This window comes from Myxocyprinus asiaticus, chromosome 23 (genome assembly GCF_019703515.2).
Source record: "Myxocyprinus asiaticus isolate MX2 ecotype Aquarium Trade chromosome 23, UBuf_Myxa_2, whole genome shotgun sequence".
NCBI classification, from domain to species: Eukaryota; Metazoa; Chordata; class Actinopteri; order Cypriniformes; family Catostomidae; genus Myxocyprinus; species Myxocyprinus asiaticus.
In genome coordinates, this window is record NC_059366.1 from 21,177,766 (window position 1) to 21,200,599 (window position 22,834).

The window sequence follows — 22,834 nt, forward strand, 5'->3', positions numbered from 1 at the left end:
TTCCATTGTAAAATGACAATAAATGCACACCTGTGACCACACATTCTGTATTAATATGCGAAGTTGTTATGATGCTTAGAAGCAGTAAACTGTCTACAGGTTCATGTATTATATTATTTGGCGGAATAATTATTTATTCCAATTATCATTCATACAAAATCTAACTGTTCATTGAACATTGGTGACTTATTGCAACATACTGCTTTTGCCGCTGTCTGTGCATTACAGTGATTTTACAATGGGTAAGGGGGTATTAAGCAAAATCACTCTAACACAGTAGGCTGGTAATTTGTTGGCCGAAAAACTGGCACTTCCTCATGCATGGCAGAAAGAACTCTCGCCAATGCTCACACTATACTTTCATTACTCCCCGTTTATTCCCCTGTACGCCATCTGCCACACTAGCTTGGATCCCGTTAATGCTCTAAAACTGGAACATAATTTCAAGGTCTCCGGTAATAGCCTGCTCTTTCTGACCTTTATATATTTATTTATTTTATCCAGAGTCACCTGTCAAGTGGCTGTGATTATGCATGCATGACTGGGCCTGGCCCATGCAAATCCTCGAGGCTCTTTCACAGAGGGCTCGCTGACCTGCTTCCTGCTTTAATCCTGCCTCTAAGTACCGATCGCAAACGGCCAGGAACTAAATCAACAGCACATGAAAGGCGGCGAGCATGGAGAAGAGGGGCCACATGGCTAAACAATCCCCTCCCCACCCCGCCGTAAACAGCTAGGAATGTTCACGCAAAGCTGAGCACATTCACCGCCTGAACAGCGCTGTCTGTTATGCAGATGAGCTGGATTTAATTTCTGTTCCACTGTTCGCAATAAAAATATTAATATTACCCAGCCCGGTCTGTGTGTTTACTTGGCCCCTGTCTGGAGGCTGTGAATGTTAATATATTTGGGTAGGTTTTAAATATTGATATACAAAGCTCTGTGAAAATCAGTGATCCAGTAAGAAACATCCTCAGATATTATACATACAGCTGTCTCAGGAGGTAAACTCTAATATCAAAAGGGAAGGACTGGTATAACCGATGAACAGTGGATGAGAAATTTTGCATTGTATTGCAGCAGTGGCTTTCAATGTTCAGGTTTTATAGGGTCGTGGACAGCAGGGAAATCAATGCTTCATGCTAATATTAAAATGCAACTAACCATTTATAATTGTGCACACTGTAGGATTCCAAAATAAATAGGCTTATCAACTTTTAAAAGGGATGATGAAACGCTTCCTATATCTTTTGTTGTCAAAGCCATGTGTCCAATCAAACTCTACAGTATTTTGTGCAAATTAATATTGTCACTTGGTAGAAGCTAGCCAACTATCTCCGCCCAACCCCCCCCCCCCCCCCAAAAAAAAACACCCATGCAGACTACATTAAATACCAGCCTGATCTCATGAAATTTACATGAACATGACAACATTTTTGCAATTCAAAATATACGTGCTGCATAACACGTTTTGCTGCAGTTTTTCAGTGAAATATCCAGCTAGGGGTGCCAAAAGCGAGTAAAATGGTGTCATTTCCAGACATGGTTTTAAGGTGAATTTTAGACAGATGTTTTTAAAACATACCTCCCTAACCGAAATCTTTTTCCTGAACCAAACCAATAGTGTTTTAAAATATAAATGAGACATTAAAAAAAGACATCCTTACCAAATCAACGCCTAAACCTAACCATTAGTGTTTTAAAATGCAGAAGCGAAATGAAAAATCACATTTTCTGAAGCAACCACCTCATTTAGTGCCACTTCTATGACTCTGATGTGTCATGTGTCAGCTTGGGTTCATGGCTGGACTTAAACCATGGTCCTCTGACTCTAAGTCCAGTGCTCTATCAGGTCAGCTACCATACAAGCTATTCATGCTGGAATAAGTGTATATAGGTGGGTCTGTAATACAAGCATTAAAATGTATCATTTTTCAAAAGATGCGTTAGAGTAAAAGTGTGTCGAGATCATAAAACAGCAGGGTCTGAGTAACAGAGAGAAAAATAAGTATTTATAAAATCATAATCAGCCATTAAAGTCATGATTTGAGTGAAAGTTAATAAAACACAGTTGTTGTAGCGCCTTGTGTTAATTTCACCTGGATACTGCAGGGAATTGTACCTGGAGACACGTATAATAAGTTTTGCAAAAATGTATATAGATTTCACTATGAGACCAAGCTGTAAATACAGATTCACTATAGAACAAACATGATTTGTCCTTGTGTTTATTGTTATTAGTGTGGTGATTTTTTTGGCTTCTGAGATTAGTTATTTAAATTATGTAATTATTATTTTTTACATTAAGGCATGTATTAATTTTTATATATTAATATGATTATATTAAAGTTATTATATTATATTAATATTATTAATATTCAAAATGTTTAATTTTAAGGACATTTTTGCTTATTTGTGTATAATAAATAATCAAGGTATTGTGTTGGGAGACCACTGAAGCCAACGCTGTGTTGCAACACATTGTAAAGGTGGATTATCCTAACTATTTTAGCGTGTTATCGCTGTCAATTACAATGCAGCAAACATCTAAAGGGAAAACAGTGATCAATGTGTGTGTGTGTGTGTGTGTGTGTGTTTGTTGCTGCATCACGTCCATGTTGTGTACAGCATACAGCATACAGATTCAAGGTTTCTATTCATAATCATTGTAATGATTGAATGAAATTGTTATTCCAGACACGATCTGAACAACGCTTCCATATTCAAGTCCTCTCGTCACTTTTCTGTTTGGTTTAATATCAAACGCAAGCCTTTCAAAGCAGAATTTTCACATTTTCATTGTCACAACCTTTAGTGTTAACAGCCAGCCAATAACACACCCACCTTACTTGCTTTTGCAAAAAGATTATATAATTTAAATCAGATTTTAATATTCCCCTTTGCTTAGTGTCAACAGGTAAAAGGCAGTCAGAACCTCTGTAGGTAACACTTATTTGTCATATTTGTTAAAATGTCGAAAGTGAGGAAACATTTCAGCCAGCTATGGTACTCAGCCTACAGTATATGAGGCCTAGAGAATGAGCCTCAGTTCAGCAGTCTAACAGGAAAACTGTCTCCCTCTCTCTGCCGCACACATAATATAGCAGATACTTAAATTATTCATCCTGTACGAATGCTAGAGTCTTACAGAGCCAAAACTCCAGGCTCTTAATCTGTACTTTATATTCAGTTTTATATTTTACTGCTTTGTTTACTTATATATTATTATATCTAATAATTTTTAGTTTCCCTTCACCTTGCTGGCCAACAGGCAAATATTTAGGACCAAATGTCCCCACAAGAATAAAATCTCCTAAATTTGACATGGGGGGGATCAGCCATTTCTTAATAAACATACTTAATATGTAATAAATAAATAAATAAATAAACTTCTGTGAGGGTTAGGTTTAGGGGTGGGGTTAGTGGATAGAGCATTAGGTCAGTATAAAGCAATATTCACTCTGAAAAGAGACTCACTGCCCTCAGTAACTACCGCTCAGTCAAGTGAACACTATTTTAGGTTAAGTGGGATCTTTTGATCTGCCCACAAAGGATGAAAAAGCAATTCATGTCTTGTGATACGCTGCTTATCGTCTTGTAAATAGAATCTTTTTGCAAATTCACCAATGAAGGCAAATTTGGTATTCAAATACATACACCAATCAATCAGAGCAATTAACAGCACATCGGAAACTAGACAATGCTCAGCAAACAACAAAGATGAAAAACTGTATATTAGGGAGAGGAGGACACAAAAGCAAATTAAAACCATATAATACCAAGCTGGAAATGTGAAGAGCACAAAAAGAAACTGAAACCAGAAACACTCACAGTTACAAAAGGCACCCAGTCAGAATTTTAGAACCACAGGACCAAAAACTATGTATAAAAACTTGAAAGGTAGATTCACAAGCAAAGAAATGTAGATGGCACAAAAAGGTTAAAACAGGGAATCAGTATAAAGGGGAGTGAAAGGTGAGACAAGAGTATTTTGGGAGTATAGTTATAAACAAAACAAGGGCAAGCACAGGAAGTCCAAGATACCCTACTGTACAATACAGACAGTAACGAGGAAGCTCCATGCGTGACTGCAATTTAGTTCAACTGTAAGTCATGAAACAGAGGCATGATTAGAAGAGTCAGAGGCATGCTGAGATGAAAATTATGTGTTTATGTCTCTTTTTTCCCTGCATTTCACCCCTCATTTCCAACTTTTCTCTTCTTTCTAACACTCATTCTGTCATGCCCTGTCAGCCTCTCTTTTCCTCTCCCACCAAGCGCTTACCAAATCCTTGGTGTAGCCGAGGTCTTGGTGAGATTGTGTGAGACAATTCTTCATTTTGTTGAGAGGCTTTAAACTGTGAGTGAACTAAATTCCTCTCAGAGATTTCTAAATGAGGTCATTATTTCTGCACTGTCTGGACAACACATACAGTATTTTTCACTTGTCGGAGTCTCATAATTACCACAGTCTTAAAGTAAAGAAACATTATTTAGCCCAGAAGGCTGTGAAATTCTGGCTTGTAACTCTTGAAGATAAAACCCATTGCAAGCGTATCTGAGACATTTTGTTTACCACAATATAAGTTCACAGATTCACATTTTTATTCAATCACTCAATTATGTCTTCATCTGTCAGTGAAAAGATACATCTTGCTTTTTTCTCTTCATATTTTAGTTTCAGTGGCTTAATATGAGAAGTAATCCACATATGTGTTGCGACATGTAATTCTAATGGAAAAAAGTACTCTCGACATCCTAGATAAAATAATCGTGTTAAATTTTCTACTGAGATGTGCAAGTCACGACATATGTTTTCTTTAGTATGCCTTTGATTTTACATAAAAAATCAGGACGTAAACAGAAGGCATATCCCGTTTATATCCCCCCACCTGTTTAAAAAAAGAGGAATTATTTGGTAGCCTAATCTACCTACCTCCTGACTGGCACTTGTTGCCATGGTAATTGTGTAAATTTGCATGCATCTGTGGTGATTGGCTGAGGATAGAGCTGGCACGGTCATCGCCCCTACTGATTCCAGCTGTCAGCAGTGTCTATTAACAATGATGAATCACTCTCCTACTTCTCAATCCAATCATAGAGACAACAGCAGGACTTAGATCTGGTCACCTCTGGCTAAATGATTTCTGGTCAGAGTGGGGCGGCATGCTAGTGTTTGAAGAAAGCACCCGGTTGACATTAACATTATAACAAAACCTTTACAAATAAGTGCTATTTGTTTTTGCATTGCAATCAGTGAGGGAGTGAGTGAGTGCAAAACAGCAGCATGAATAAATTATGAAAGTGAACAGGGACAGCAATAACACTTAAAACTTCAATGAACAGCAAATATGCAAAAACTTTTCCACTTCCACAAACTTTGGTAGCACTTTTCACTTGAATATGCCACCACAGCTATAATGGTTGGAGCTAAAAAAAAAAACATTAAACAGTGTGAGAAATTTTTTTACAATACCATTTTGCGCTAACAGTTGACACGTTATTCTCTTATCACCTCTTCAGTCTATCTTTATCAGTGTGTCCCCTGCAGGCCAGGAGTCTAGGTCAATGACAATCAATCACTTTTCTTAGCTTTCTGCTTTTCTCTCAACATCTCCCATCACCTTTAGGAGAACATTTTACCTCCAGAAAGCAGAGAGACAGATGGTAGAATGATTGTGAGACCTAAGATCAATATAATTTCTATATATATATACTGTATATATATAAATATTAATATTAATATAAAATTAATATAAAATGCCAATTAAAATGTAATTGAAATAATGCTAAATGTTAACTGCATGTCTCTAGACCAGTGGTTCCCAACCCTGTTCCTGGAGGCCCCCCAACACTGTACATTTTGTATATCTCCCTGATCTGACACACCCAGTTCAGGTCGTAGAGTCTCTACTAATGAGCTAATGAGTTGAATCAGGTGTATTTGATTAGGGAGATATCCAAAATGTGTTGTATTGGAGGACCTCCAGGAACAGGGTTGGGAACCACTGCTCTAGTCTCTCTAAACATTATCAATGGCATATAGCCAATAACAAGCTCAGAAGACAGAGGTGAGATGATTTCTTAAAGGGGAACCCTTAATGTGATTATATTTGAATAAATAAAAAATACCCCTCATATAAGTCGTTATTGACAAAAAGCAAAATAAAAAAAAAGCTGTAAAATTATGTCAAACAGAGGCCACAGCAACACTAATACATTTTTGTTTGAAAACGCATTGATTTAGCTACGATCACACCTCTTATCCACACTGGAACATTTTCCTCCTCTGAAAAACTGAGACTTTCAAAAAGGCTCTCTAGTATGTATACTTTGTTAAACTATGATTTTATGAAATGGACAACTGAAAACATATTAGTGTGGACATGGCCAAAGTAAAATTACTTCCAGCTGTCTGTCTTTACAAATGTATTTTTAACGTACAAATTGTTCGGATGTCAAAAAATTTACTAAAAGAGCAGAGTTACTATTCTAGAAGCAGTATAGGAGATGATGGACCACTTGTAGGAAAATGGACACACCAGCGCAGAACTATAAATGCAAACCAACGGCCACCAGTGTTGGGGTAACGTAACAAAAGTAACAAGCGTTATGTAATCAGATTACTTTTTTGAGTAACAAATAAAGTAATGCAATATTTCTTTTTAATTTAGACCACAATATCTAAGTTACTTTTTAAATAAAGTAACACATTGCTTTTGTACACCTCTACTGTCCCTGTATTGCGAGAAATCAGGAGCAAAAGTGTGCAAACTTCGGGGAGGAGACGTAGTGCATGGTGGGCATTGGAGGTCTATAGAGTGTAGGCCAGAATCTATTTAGCAGAGATGAGTCACTTCTATTTAGTGGCGCCAGTGTGGGGCAAGATGGCGCTAGTGTGGTTGTTGGCATGCCGTCGCCCCGTCCCTTGTTACCTTTCCTGAGTCTGTTCATGTTATTTGTGTGTGTGTATGCACAAGGAATTAGTACCTTACTGTCCTATGATCGCCAAGCCCTTCTTAATATACAATCCTCTGTCATGGACTTGTGTGTTCGAAATCCTGGTGGAGAGCGATTTTTCTATATCCACTTTTCTTCACCTTTTCCCGTGGGTCTGTGCTGTATTCTCGGCTGCTCGCTTCATCGTAAGAGATGCCACAGAAAGCGAGGAAAATGGTCTTTTGGTTAGGATTAAGAGATCTCTGCACACGTCTACGGTGATTGTCGGTTCCGCATTTGACGATCTTCGTGGAGACGATGGCTGGCACAAATATATCATCCCTCGGCATACTTTGGAGCCCCGATACACCTGTTTACTGCCCATCTTACCAGATTCTTCATCATCTGTGTGTGCTCCAGTGCGACCGCGAATCATCAGAAGAGGCGCCAATCTTCGAAATCTCCGATCACTACAAGCTGGAAATTCCTATCTTGCTAAGATGGCTTTGGTAAATGCAAGATCTATTTCCAATAAAACATTCTTCTTAAATGACTTCTTCAAATCTTATGAACTGGAATTCCTATTTGTAACAGAGACTTGGCTTCACGTTGGTGAGTTGGATCCTTTATCTGAGCTCTCTCCAAGTGACTGTGACTTTTTTTAGCTCCCCTAGGACTGTGGGGAGAGGTGGGGGGTTGGATTCAGTTTTTAAAAATTGTTTTAAGTGTTGATTATTGCCCTCAGAACATTACAATAGTTTTGAAGTACAGTTACTAAAGGCTCAGCTGTACAGTCCAGTACTTTGTGCTCTCATTTACAGGCCTCCTAGATATAATAAGGACTTCATTCAGGAAATTGCAGATTTTTTTATCTAGCATTGTTCCTACGGACAATCTTATCATTCTTGGTGATTTTAATATTCAGGCTTGCTGTCCTTCCAAACCTCTGGTTAGGGGGTTTATTCAACTTATTGACTCATTTAATCTCACACAGCATGTTACTGGATCTACACATGATTATGGTCATACTCTTGATCTTGTTTTATCTTTTAGTCTTCCCATCTACAATGATGTAATTACTGAGTTTTGTCTGTCTGATCATAAACCTGTTGTTCCCTATCTGTCACTCACTCAACGTTGTGTAAATGTAGTGACACTAGGGGTCACCCTTGGGAGCCCCAAACACCTCTGATCTTTGAGAAAAGGCCAATGGGAATTGGCGAGTGGAATTTGCATGCCACTCCCCCAAACATACGGGTATAAAAGGAGCTGGCTCACAACCTATGGTGGGTACCCGTAGCCAGATAAGTGCTTCAATGTCCCTAGATTCAGCACGGCCACGAGTTCGGGGTCCGAGCCCCCTCAACGTGGGCGCCTCCGGTTCCGCCCCACCGCGAGGCCCCACCCACCGGTACGTCCAACGTGATTGTCTGCATGGTCCCTCTCACCCGGAGCTTGGGACCGTGGCTTGCGCTCCCTAACCCGTCACGATGGCTGACCGGGACCGTCCAACTCGGCCATACAATTCAGTTCACCAGGCACCCGCCTGGGTTCAGCGGCGTCTGTTTTATCTCAAGTGCAGGGTGAGAATGCCGCTGCCCTCCCTGTGGAGATCGTGTCCCTTCTGTGGAAGGACGCGGTAGAGCCTGTCCCTCCAGCCGAGATGAAGAAGAGGTTCTGCAGCCCCTACTTCATCGTATCAAGGAAAGGCGGTGGGTTGCGACCAATCCTGGACCTGCGAGTTCTGAACCGGGCCTTGCACAGACTCCCGTTCAAGATGCTGATGTGGAAACGCATTTTAGCGAGCATCCAGCATCAGGATTGGTTCATGGCAGTAGACCTGAAGGATGCATACTTCAATGTCTCGGTTTATCCTCAGCACAGGCCCTTTCTTTGGTTCGCCTTCGAGGGTCGGGCGCACCAGTACAAGGTCCTCCCCTTCGGTCAGTCCCTGTCGCCTCGTGTCTTCACGGAAGTCGCAGAGGCAGCCCTTGCCCCGCTAAGGGAAGTGGGCATCTGTATCCTCAACTGTCTCGAAGACTGGCTGGCTCCAGCTCACTGTTGAGACTTGTTGTGTGCACACAGGGACCTGGTGCTCAGGCACCTCAGCCAGTTGGGGCTTCGGGTCAACTGGAGAAAGAGCAGCTCTCCCCGGTACAGCGCATCTCTTTTCTCGGGTTGGAGTTAGACTCAGTCTCTATGATGGCGTGCCTCACGAGCGAGCACACGCAGTCAGTGCTGAACTGCATGAAGTTCCTGTTGTTCAGGCAGAGCACGGCGGTCCCACTGAAGCATTTTAAGAGGCTCCTGGGGCATATGGCGTCCTCAACGGTGGTCACGCCGCTCAGGTCGATGCATGTGAGACTGCTTCAGCACTGGCGTCAGACTCAAGTTGCGAGGTAGGCATGGCGCCATGGCACACATCGCGTGGTCATCATGCCGATCTGCCGCTACCTGTTCAGCCCATGGATGGGCCTTGCATTCCTGTGGGCAGGAGTCCCCTTAGTGCAAGTACCCCAGGCACATCGTGGTTACGAAAGACGCATCCGAGTGTGGCTGGGGCGCCGTGTGCAATGGGCACATAGCCACGGGCTCCGGGACAGGGCCGCGACTGTGTTGGCATGTCAACTGCCTCGAGTTGCTCGCAATGTTGCTCGCCCTGCAGAGGCTTTGACCGTTGATCCAGGGCAAGCACATGTTGGTCCGGACAGACAACACGGTTATGGTAGCATACAGTAGCCGCCAAGGTGGCTTGCACTCACATCGCATGTCGCAACTCGCCCGCTGCCGCCTCCTCTGGAGTCAACAGCGACTCAAGTCGTTGCGAGCCACTCACATCCCACGCGACCTCGACAGCGCGGTAGACGCTTCGGTCAAGCGCAGGTAAGCCTGTTCGCTTCCCATGAATCTACCCACTGCACACTCTGGTACGCCCTGACCGAGGCTTCCCTCGGCACAGATGTGCTGGCACACAGCTGGCCCCGGGGGCCGTGCTAGTACGTGTTCCCCTCAATTAACCTACTTGCACAGACCCTGTGCAAGGCCAGGGAGGACGAGGAGCAGGTCTTCCTAGTGGCAACCTACTGGCCCACACAGACTTGGGTCTCGGACCTCACACTCCTCGCGACAGCCCCTCCCTGGCGAATTCCCCTGAGGAGGGTTCTCCTCTCTCAGGGACGGGGCACCATCTGGCACCCGCGACCAGACCGGAATGTTCATGTCTGGCCCTTCGACGTGACGTGGAAGACCTAAGTGGCTTACCACCCATGGTGGTAGGCACGATCACTCAGGTTAGGGCTCCCTCTATGAGGCATCTGTATGCCTTTAAGTGGCGTCTGTTCACTTAGTGGTGTTCTTCCTGACGCGAAGACCCCCAGAGATGTGCAGTCGGGTCAGTGCTTTCCTTCCTGCAGGAGATTCTGATGGGGCAGCTGTCCCCCCCACCTTGACGGTGTACGTGGCCGCTATGGCGGCGCACCACAATGCAGTTGACGGTAATTATTTAGGGAAGCACGACCTGATCATCGAGTTCCTTAGAGGCGTGAGGAGGTTGAATCCTCCCAGACCTAGCCTCATTCCCTCATGGGATCTCTCTGTGGTCCTACGGGGAGCCACGTTTGAGCCCTGGAGTCAGTTGAGCTAAAGGCAGTCTCTTGAAGACTGCCCTCCTGACTGAGCTCACGCCCATCAAGAGGGTAGGGGACCTGCAGGCGTTCTCTGTCAGGGACATGTGCCTGGAGTTCGGCCTGGAATACTCTCACGTTGTCCTGAGGCCCCGAATGAGCTATATGCCCAAGGTTCCCACAACCCCGTTTAGAGATCAGGTGGTGAACCTGCAAGTGAAGCTGCCCCAGGAGGAGGCAGACCCAGCCTTTTTGTTACTGTGTCCGGTGCGTGCTTTGCGCATCTACTTGGATTGCACGCAGAGCTTTAGAAGCTCTGAGCAGCTCTTTGTCTGCTTCGGAGGACAGCGGAATGGGAGCACTGCCTCCAAACAGAGGATCGCCCACTGGGTCATTGACGCCATCGCTTTGGCATACCACACCCAGGACGTGCCGCCCCCTTGGGGCTTCAGGCACACTCCACCAGGAGTGTGGCGGCTTCCTGGACCCAGACCAAAGTCCTGCCTTGCAGGTAAACGAGCCAATCACATTTTAGATACAGACATCGCCTGTCAACAAGGGCGTAACACATCCCCCTCACTCTTTAAAAAGGTGATTTTTGTCCCCCACACTCCAATCTAAACCCATACCAAGTCCAAATGGTGGATTGGTATACAGTATTCTTTGCATTTTGTTACTTTGGGCTGATTGAGTGACCATCCAGCCAATCACAGGTGAGTTTCATGAGCCGAAACAACCCTTACATAATAGGCCGTCAGTCAGACAGTCTACTCAACGCGGCTCCGTTCATTTCTACAAAGTTGCTTTCAACAATGCTAATTTATCCATGTTTTTTATGGCATTGATGTTCATCTAAATTAATAATCTAGAGATGAGGAACACACAAATTAGAGTTATTTATCGCCATATCGTTCTTGACTGGCAGCATTACGTACAATGCACTGCAGAAAAAAAACAAAGGACAATCCTTTTAAGCACACATTGTAAGTGGTTTATATCAGCGCCTGAGTCCTCATTAAATTATGCTTTTTACATTATGTTTGTGAGGTAATAGTTTGATTGGTTGTTTTTGCCAATTTAAGCAGATTACTAGATCTGTGTTAAATGTGTAAAGCTATTTTTAATATCAGCTCCTGTTTTTTACCTCTATGTTGATGTCCTGTCAACAAACTGTAGGAAAAAAAGATAGATCTGCTACGTTCTTAGAACACTTTTGCATTTTACTGAAGTGAATATGTAGTCACGCTTTTTTATATATGAAAACGTACGAACGTTATTGAAACTCATAATTATTATAAGACTATTATTGTTGTCTTTTGATAAAAGTCATGCTCAGCAGCTTACAAACTTTAGGGAAATGATAGATTTGATTTGCTCTTATAATGCTTAAAACCTCTATTGAAGTCTCTTTGTAGGTCTGTAGACAAACAAATTTTAAAGGATTAAAAATGTATTTTGATCATTGATTCAGTGAGTAACTAATTTCACACAAGACACTCATTTGTCACCACCTTTTGGCATCAACAGAAATGCTCACTGAATCATTAAATGGATCTGAACGAATATTGGTGAACGAGGTCAAAACACTCCAGCCACTTGGATCCATTTTAATCCCACAATGCACAAGCACAGAGTAAAAAATGTAATTGTGCACATGCACAATTGTTATTATTGTAATTGATTAAATAATTTATTCAGTACCAGTTTGTGCTCAGTCTTTTATTGTCATGTGTGAAACAGAAGCAAGTGCTCCACAGGATGCCCTTTATTTTTGCAGCTAATTTAGTCAAATTTTGCTATACTTGAATCTTTAAAATACTACAAATATTAAAACTAAATAATATGTATATTAATATAATAATTATACTTATATATTAATATATACTGTAATATATTAACACTGCACTGTAAGTGTTGGGTCTGTATGAGCCACCTATTGACAGCTGTGCCCCCACCACACTTTTAAAATGACTGCTACGCCCCTGCCTGTCAATCAACTCGCTAACGTGCATGCACATTTTGTGTTTTAGCATAATATGAGGTCAACATTCAGTTGAGTGAAAAGTGATTGATACATGTGTTTATAAACACTGCATTAAAAAAAATCAGTAAACACATTTAGGCAGAGGGATTATAAGACTAGTCTTCCACTGGCCATGACATGATACACAGGGTGAAATACTTGCTCAATTCACTGAGTTATGCAGCCAAACTGCTCCGTGTTACAGCTCCCTGTAACTGGGAGAATGGGATGAGAAAAGCTGACTCTGGATCAGTGACTCCAAGCAACGTTCTACATCGATTGTGTATGTAGAGAAAATGTCTTAGTTTCTAAAAATATTCTACATTTTTGTTTTATAATAAACAAGTAGTTTGATTCATGGAGCAAACCGTTTTTATGACATTTTGGTAGCATTAGAAAAGGTTCCATTCAAGTTGTATCAATATGTGCCTTTGAAGTTGTGGCATCTGTATGCACTGTGGATCAACTCAAAACAAGCGTGCACTGAGATGACTTAAGTGAAAAATATTCATTTATTTATCAGACTTGTTCCTTGAACATGTTAGGCTGGCATTCACCACTTAACTTTATCTAGACTTTTGAAAAACATCTTAAGTTGACTATGGCATTGTCGATGGGCACAGCACATGATGACATATATGATGCAGGTTCAAGTGTTGGACTTTGCTGCTTTAGGTAAGACTATGAAGGTTATTCTTCATTATTCATATTGGCTGCCATGTTGATGGAAAAACAAATCATGCACATTCATGTTATTGATTCTTTATTATAAATATGACGTGAATACCTACTTTCTAAATATCTGTTTGTTTACTATATTGTTTTGAAAAGAGTGTTGTACAGTAGCTAGCATGACCTGTAATGTCTCTTGTATGCAATGCATGGCTTATTTGTATGGAATGCATGCATAGCAGAAGAGAAAGTGGCTGTGAGAAAAAAGTTACGCAAAAGTAGCGCTTTACTTTCCATAAAAAAACAAACAAATACTTTTTTAATGAAGTTACTTTAAGGGATAACGCAATATTCTAACAAGTTACTTTTAAAAGTAGCGTTACCCAACACTGTTAGCCACTATGCGAAGCCTATGCCATAGGTTTGACGCAGAAGTATAAATCGGCCTTAATTGTCTACCTAAGCATTAGCAACAGACAGATAATCCTCTGATCCACCACAACAAAAGGACTAATGCGAATGGAAAAAGAGAGAAACAAAGAAATCAATGGTTTCTTAGTCACAGCTTCAAGTTGCTATTTTAACATGGCTTACTATTGATTAGCTTTCGTAGCGGATGTCTCCCTGAACAGCAGCTAGCTCCAGGAGGATAGAAGAGAGTTTAGCTGAACAAAAACCCCAAAATAGAGAGAGGGGAGCTGGGAGATGATAGCCTGATGCTGCCTTCTTGGGCCACCTGATCTGCACTAACAGTGCAATAACAGATCCAACATGAAAGGCTTTTGCATTGCATGATGGACTTTCCCAGAACAGCAGTAATGGTCCACCTTTTATTGTGGGGATGGAGGGCTGACTTCGTTAGAGGATAGCTTGTCAAGCACTGTGCTCCTACTCTTGCCGAGATGAAAAGAGTTCCGGTGCTTTGTGTCAAGAGAGGTATCAAATACCTGCACAGCACAGAGCAAAGGTGGGTAGGCAATGTGTGGAAACAGCAGAACTGTGGCATGTGAATGCAGACGCTAAATATTCACAAATTAACCACAATGCTTTACATGATTAGAGGTTGACCAATTTATCGTTTTTGAAAAAGAAGTCTCCTTTTTGGGCTTGTTAGTTATTAGTTAGTTGTGCGTCATGCATCAGAACTTAACTCAATTATTTAATTTAAAAAAAATAATTATAGAGTAAATGTAACAATTATTTCCTGGTTATTGTTGGGATTTGTGGTTGTACAATAAACTGAACCAGGGATTTCAAATATTTTGGACTCATGTAACCTCTAAGCCTCAGCGTTCACATATGCAACCAGGTAAATTACAGAAAATCCTTGCCTATACTGGTAAATGTACATGTGCTGATCACACACACAATCAATATGGAAATGTATATATAATAATAGGGTACAACAGGGCTAAAGGCTCGGCAGGGTAAAAGGCTCCTTTGATTTTCTTTCTCCCAAAATACTAAATACCAACAAAAATTACCACAGAACTTTCCTAAACACCTGTTTGTCAAAATACACTGGAAAATTGTCCTGTTCCATGGGATCTTTGTGTGTGGTGTCTAAAGTTTGATTGTGAGGCAATTTGATGTAATTTTTATTATTTTTTAAAATGTTGCAAATTTATGTAGCTAATGAAAATCCCTGAAATTAACACATTTCTTTTGAGACAAAATACTTATCATTTTCAGTTTTGTGTAAGGACATTAAATCAAACATTTTTCAATAACTGTCCAATAAGTGAAACAATAGCATTTGGGGTAAAAAGCCCATATTAAACACATTGTTTTTTAAGTGGGGCGAATAGATTTGTTATTAAAAATTTTCAAAGTTGGCTCACATTGACTCATCCAATCATAATAGAGATTAGTTTGTTTGTAGAATACTTGATGTAATAAAATACAAAATGTGTTTTGAAATTAACAGGACATGGTTGACTTTTTTCCGAAGTAGTTACTTTGAGTAAGCATTATCTTAATTTATTAAAAAATAAATAAAAAAATCTTGCTGTCTCAAAATGATTTGCAATAGCTGACAAATTGTCAGTATCTATTCAATATCACTTTAAATCCCCTATGGGCCTTTTAGCCCAAGTGAGGGAGCCTTTTACCCCAAGGGTCCCTCACCACCTTTTTTTTAAAAAACTGAATTTTGTGACCAGAAAAAAGCAAAATTTCCTTAAGGGGTGCCTTTAGACCTGTTGTACCCTACAACTTCTCATTAAGGGAGATTGCCAGAACAAAATTTACCAGTATTTTCAAAAAACTTTTCTGGAAAAGGCTGTATGTGTGAAAGGGGCTAAAGCATTTTGATTTTCTGGCACAATAAAAAGAGACAGAATGTAGGTGTCTCAAGAAGCCTTTTTAACAGTTGAAGTTCTTTTTAACTTGACATGGAGTCTAAAAATGTAGCACTCCTGCGAGACGCTGAACAATGGTCAAAGACACCTATCTAGCGCATGTTTACATAGGAAAATGATTGAAAAACAGCGCAGACAAAAACATGTGAATGCATGGCCCCTTACATGAACTATCTCCATGTTTTGTTGTCGGAGAGTTTACAGTGGCCAGCACACAGTGTAGTAACGTTTTCTCTGTCTGGAGTTGATTAACTGAGCGGTGCTGCAGCACTAGCTGGCTACAGTTGTTGACAGCTTCACGGCATCATGTCAGTAGTGATTTTGAAAAGGTTTTCACAGCAAGCCTGAAAGGACATACAACTCACACTTTCCAAGGTTGACATAAATGGGAAGGGGATACTATAACCTTCTGCTAAACCAGAGAGACACAGTTTATCATTGTTTATACATCATAACCATGAAGAAATGCAAGACCTTACTTTTCCCTATCAATTAAAGGAGGAGAAGTGGGATAGGATACCTGCCTAAAGAAATATTTATTTGAAGGGAGAAATAACATTCATTAACAGCAGTGTGTTGGGGTACTTTCACATCTCCAAAATGACAGACAAACGGTTGCAACCACAAAAAAGCACTCTGGAAAGCCCAAGAAATGAAAAATGTCTTCCTTATTCAAAGTTGTGCTTTCCGAGATTGTTTGATGTCCTCTTCGTTTTCTTATGGCTACCCCATCATTTAGGCAATTTCAGTCCAGCCAACTCAGGCCGTATATAAGAATACTGGCTATTACACTTTGCATCACATTCTCTCCCAGGGCCCATTTGTCTCCCAGGGTCACTGAGAACTAAATGACAATTGGCCGACAATCTTACACCATGTATCTCTATAACTATAACAGCTCATGTTTTCACAAACTGGTGCATTTTTATTTTCCCCTCAAAAAGATTGAATTACCACCATCAAGGCCTTTTGTTGATTTTCTGTGGTTCTAAGGTTGTTCCAGTTCAGATGTTCTATAACGGTATGTGGCTGAAATAGACACTGTTAAGATACAGAATGACAGTGTGCTGGAGTAAACTGTGTTCTGAGTGTTTAGCCGCTTGGTTTCTCTCTGTTGTGGAGGTAATGTAAACTCAACTCAGATCAGAGAAAAAGAAAGTGCCAAATAAGTGTGAATAAACTAGCTGTGAAAAGTGGCAGTTTTCTCAAATCTTTAAGCTTACTGCAACCTACATACATTTCATTTGCCAATTCCCTCTGTTTTTATGCTTTCATGCAGTTTCTTGTTACAGTTATAAAATTCCACTTAATTTATTTTTCCCTTTCTTATCTCTATTGTCATCACACTTATAACCTCTCACCTCTAATATGGCTCTCTTTTGCTCCCACACCTTTTCTTCTCTCTCCTTCTGTCTTATATATCTCTAACACTCACTTTCTTAAGGGCAAATGCAAAACAAAGGCAGAGGAATTTCCATTTTCATCAATGCACCATATTCATCTGACCCATGATTCAGGCCAGGTGAACTGGATCAACTCTTCATTTCACAGTTTACATTTACCATCCTCACCAAGTTGTTTTTTGTTTTTTTGTTTTTTTACATTTCAGGCCATTTAAAAGCAACACATACATCTACATTTATAAGCGGAGGAAGACGGCATGTCAATCCATTCCATCTGCAAAAACTGTAGTAAGTGACATAGAACAAAACGTTGACCCAGACATCACCCTGTCCTTGTATTTGTTTTATTGGCACTAAGGAACATGAGGACACATCAGGCAAATAAGGGGCAGTAGATCTGAGAAAGAGAAAGCCTTGGAGCATTCAATAAGCCATCTAATCGAGTGAAAAGCAGACATCAATACAGGTAGAACCCAGCAGGGTACTCAGCAGGAAAACGGAAAGGGGAAGAGGTAGTTTTCATGAGGACTGAGAATGTTCTGCACAGGGAACCCCAAACGAGGCTCAATGGAGTGCAGCTGTTTTTTTTTTTTTTTTTAAAAACACAAAAAAATAAATAAATAAATAAATAAATAAATAAATAAAAATTGTGACCCTTGGCCTTTTATTTTGTATTCTTAAACAAGCTCTCAGTGATGTCATATAGAAGTTTTTTTTTATCTTTATAGTGTGTGATTTCAAAAAACAAAACATTTCCACTTTGTACTAATATAACAATGGTTTTATTTTTTTTTTAATCATCTGATGGAACTGATTTATGGCAGGAAATGTAATGGTGACTACACTGAATGTGAAATCATCACTCAGATTGTTGTGATATCTGAAAAATTGGGTGAGCTGTGAAAACAAACAAACACACTGCTCCTAAACTATATGAATTTAAGATATTATTATTTAAGGTATTAGGCATTATAATATATGTTTGTGGAATAACCTTCCAAGTTCCAAAACAAAACAAAACATTATTTTATCTGATCGCCATGTGATGGGCTGAGGAGGATGTGCTGATGGAACTGTGACCTACTACTTACAGACAGACATCTAGACTGCAGTCTGCCCTGCCTCAGTGTCTGTGTCAAAAATCTCCTTTTAATTTGGGAACAGATTCCCTGCTTGGCCTGTTTCTTAGCCACGGAAGGTATAAGGTATTATAATACATGTTTGTGGAATGATCGTCAAAGTTACAAAACAAAACAAAACAAAACATTTACAAACCTTTATCTGATGGCCATAAGGAGGATGTGCTGATAAAACTGTGACCTACCACTTACAGTCTGTCTGCCCAGCCACAGTGTCTGTGTTATAAATCCCAATGTAGGTGGGGAACTGATTCCCCACATGGCCTGTTTCTTAGCCATGGAACTAAGCTGTCAATCAATGTAAAGAGCTTTCCAATGGGGAATAAGGAGCACCCTCATATACAGAGCACTCTGCCATAACTCTCTCTGTTCTCACAACCGCTAAAAGAGAGTGAGGGAAAAACAGCAAGGTATTTTAATTACTGTGGTGTTACCGGCTTACTCTGATTCCCTAAGGAAAGCTCTAACCAGACTTTACGGTTCTTTGCTTTCATTATTTTGATTGACATGACTTACCAGTGACATTGAATTTTGAAAGTTTAAGCTACTCGATCAACTGCTTTTTCCTCCACATCTGTAAAAGCCAGGAGTCAGACCTTATAAGCCTAACATATTTTCACACAGCACCTGGAGACAACACTATGGATTAGCAGGCCTTTCACAATTTTCTGGCATCTAATAAAAATCTTTAGACCAATTTTGAATGGATGGACAAAGGTATATAGTGAAACTATACTGTAATTGCAGACAAGAGAATAGGTACATATAAATATAGTTTACACACGGAGCCTTATAATTCAATTAAACTCATGCAAACTGTACTCTCAGTATATGCAACAGTTTTAGACAGACTTTGGAGCAATCTAATTTTGAATGCTGAAAAAAAAAAAAAAAAAAACAGCCATGAGAAACACCTGAGAAATGTATTTATTTAATAATAAGTTAATTATGTGCTATCACTCTCTAGAAAATAAATATACATAATTAACTATTAATAATTAAAAAACTTGTATTTTTAAGTTTTATTAATGATTATTATTTTAAATATTGCATTTATTTTCAAATAATTTCAGCATTACTTAAAGCATGTTTTTAAGCTACACAGTGCTGTAATGTAATGTGAACGTGAGCTAGGTAACAACATTTTTTCTTCTTCTATTGAATTACAGTTTGAAGAATTTAAAAAATAATTTAACCTTACCGATGCAAAGTTTATACTTGTTGATAAGACTGCAAAGTAACTTGTTAATTGAGTTCTCCCACTGTCACACTCACAGGTCTATGTCGAGGAAATCAATTGCTTCAAAAAACTTAAACATTCATTCTGACTTCATCTGGTGCTGTTAAAGCTTTGCTGTCACCATCTGTTGTGAAAACCTTTGACAGTGCATCTTTGCTCTTTTTGGGAGAAGAAGGGAACAACATTGCCATCTAGAGGGTGATCCAAGTCAGCATCCATGCATCTCAGGCCAGATTCACACAACCCCCTACCCTCATGATGGTGTTTCCTCAATAAACTAAGGAGCATTTATAAAGTTATTTCATTTCAGCCTCACCCAAAATAAATGTATTCAAAACACTACTGACACATCAGCAACACTTTCAATCAGATACATCATCAAACCAAGCAAAACAAACATTGCCCCTGAGATGGCTACAGTGTACTGAGCACTAACCACATGCATTCAGAACTATGTCTCCCCATGCAAGATCCAGAAGACCAGAGACTGGAAGATAGCATGCATTCACAAGGGCATAAACAGGAAAAAAGAGGAAGGAAAACAAGTAGGACATGAAATAAAATACTGTCTTTATGTACAAACCCCACTGGTTGAACTATACCATATCAACGTTTATCATTTTCACAATCTCGTATCAACAGGAAATTTTCCAGTTGTGGTTAAAGCTGATTAAAAATTGTACATCCTACCTGAATAGATGGGGGCCAGTTGAAATATATCTGAGAGCCGGGTTTTCACAGGCTCATATGGAGAATCCTCAAGTAAATCATTACCTGTAATATATATATATATATGTATATATATAAATTAATTGTCACTTGGGAAGAAATACATTAGAATCAGTAAATACACATATATGATATATGCAATATAAATTGTTCATTACTGTATTATGTTGTTATTTAATGTGTTTTAAACTATAATCCTGGTAATATCTTCCCAATTTGTTTGTAGGAAAACTTCAATTTAGGTCATTGATTCATGGTGCTGGTTTCATTTCCGCAGCCAGTTTCTGGTTTATTAGGTATACTGGTCAGTTGAGCTGAGAGAGTTCCTGCCCCCTTCACACGAGTGCACACACTATCATAAAGCATCAGAGGCAGAAGACTGGATGACTGCACACTCCATAAACTTTAACGGACACACTTCAGAGAGGCATTTGAAAACTTTTCAGTCACCCTATCTGATAACTTGGCAAAGTAAGTCCTTAGCTCCAACAGTGAGGTGGAAAAAGACTGCACAGAGCTTAGTATTACATTGGCATGGGTGTGCAAAGGCTGCTTAGTCTTTAATATAAACAATGCCATGCAAAAAATATGTGTACCATATCAAATGCAGTCTGAAACGAAGCTATGTAATCACAGTAATAGATGTTTACAGTGTACTGTAAAGACCAGGTCTGCGCACCCTGTAAGTGCTGATAGATTCCCCAGTAGATGCGCAGGCAGTTCTTCTCTTTCTTCATGCCTCTTTTACACCGGCAGTTGTACAAGTGTTTCTGTTTTAGAGCATCCAAAGCAATCCGACATTCATCCTTCGCCTCCACTCCAGTCACCATACTGAAGTTGCTCTCCCTCCCCGCTACGCACTGCCTCATAGTTCGGTACTTTGTGCTGCATCCCGGTTCCTTCAGACACAACTCGTTCGCCTTCACACAGTCCAGGCGGTTCGCACTAGTAAAGAAAGAGTCTTCGACAGATAGCAGCACATCTGTATAGGACGATAATAGGATAAATGACATTACAAAAAAAGGATCGCAATTTATTTAAACAATCACAGAGATCAGCCTTCCGCCATCAAAAACTCAATCAGTAGGCTACATTTAATGACATGTAATCAATGTTTTAATTAAATGCAATATCAATTCTTACAGTTAGGCTAAACTGAAAGGCTACTAATAATAGCCTACTGATACCTATTACTACTACTACTACTACTACTACAAATAGGTTATATCCTATTATAATGTTTAAAATCATACGTTTAAAGTGTACGGAAACATTTTTAATATTATTGTCCATGAAATATAAAGGGATTTAAAAAATATTAAGCAGCTTTAAAGACTAAAATATTTACACATTGATATTTTAAGTTGAAACATAGCTGGCTCTCCATAGCTACAATATTTTCAAGTAAAAAAGACAAATGCAGCCAAACATTCCAAGTTCTCCACGAAAAAAAAAAAAAAAAAAAAAAAAAAAAGGATGGTTCTCTCTATCCTCCATTTATCAAATTTGATAACATTTGATAAATGTTATCAAACGTTTGGATAAAAAAAACTTTGTTATGTGATCACATTTGGGTGTTAATCACGAATACTGCGGTCTATCTACATGTCCATGGCTGTATATAATATACAAATCAATCACTGCACATGCAAAAGCGCATTCCAACTCACCAAACAGCGGTACAACGAAGTAAATCACGGCGATGATCATTGCGTTTATTACCAGTGGGCAACACGCGCTTAGTTTGTTCGAACAATCAATTTATTGTTTGGACCAAAATAATCCTTCCTCATTCAGGTCCATTGAAACATCGTTGGTCAGAACGCACATCCAGAGGATATAAGGGGGGAAATCCAGTAACCTGGTCCAAAACTGCCTCTAACCGATATAACAATTTTTTTAGATTACTTGTGGACAATGGAACAAACAAGCAGAGGGTGAGTCGCGAGGCAGCAGAATAAAACTCCAGTTCTCAAGATACGCGCGTGCGACTGAGCGCGCGACAGTACTATGGCATTCAGTTGCGCAAACCAGAAACCACATGCGACTCAGCGTACTCTCAACGTTTCTGCGAACAACACGGCAACATGACAAATAAATTGAATTTGATAACTCCAAAGTTAAGTTTTCGTGTTTTTCTGCACTTTCAATATTCAGACTACCCTGTTATCTGTTAGCCTATTATAAAACGGTATAAGGCATATCAGTCATGCACGCTCTCGGAGTTCTTTTCTCTTCAGCTTGTGAGTGTAGCGCTGTGTGAGAAATTGGGTTGCTTTTGTTTGCGCGACCTGTAGATGTTTGTTGAAAAATATGACCTAAATGGGCTAGATTAGTCTGGTGTTATTGAAATAAAAGGAACTTCTAGCCTATACATCCCTAAATCAGGAAAATGATTTTCGAGCATTCTGAAGGATTCTTAAGAGAAGGACAATAAATTATCTATGTAACCCACAAAACCTTTATCAAACGTATAGGCTACTGTATTATTATTGCACTAGTAAATAAAGACACTTCTAAAATAAAGATCTGGTGCGATCTTATTGTACTTCGTTGCTTGCTTATACTTGTGTTGGTCGCCATCTGTTGGTGTGTAGCCTATGTGCGGCTTAATAATGACTATTCTGAGCACACAGGTTGGCGGTTCATACTGGTTCTGTCTTTTAATTCGACTTGCCATTGACGTTATAATAGTTAACTTGGTAA

General features: G+C 39.9%; 1 protein-coding gene across 2 annotated transcripts in view; it reads right to left on the reverse strand.

The window, feature by feature from the left end:
- The window catches only part of LOC127414201 (GDNF family receptor alpha-1-like), a 136,514-nt gene extending 114,261 nt beyond the window's left edge, over nt 1-22,253 (reverse strand). For both annotated transcript variants that reach the window (XM_051652061.1, XM_051652059.1), the window contains exons 1-3: nt 21,799-22,253; nt 20,808-21,110; nt 20,090-20,173 (exon numbers count right to left, since the gene is read on the reverse strand). In XM_051652061.1, the coding sequence (XP_051508021.1) occupies nt 20,090-20,173; nt 20,808-21,110; nt 21,799-21,838 (427 nt within the window). In that variant the 5' untranslated portion in view covers nt 21,839-22,253. The remainder of the gene's footprint in view (nt 1-20,089; nt 20,174-20,807; nt 21,111-21,798) is intronic.
- Between the last annotated feature and the right edge of the window lie 581 nt (nt 22,254-22,834).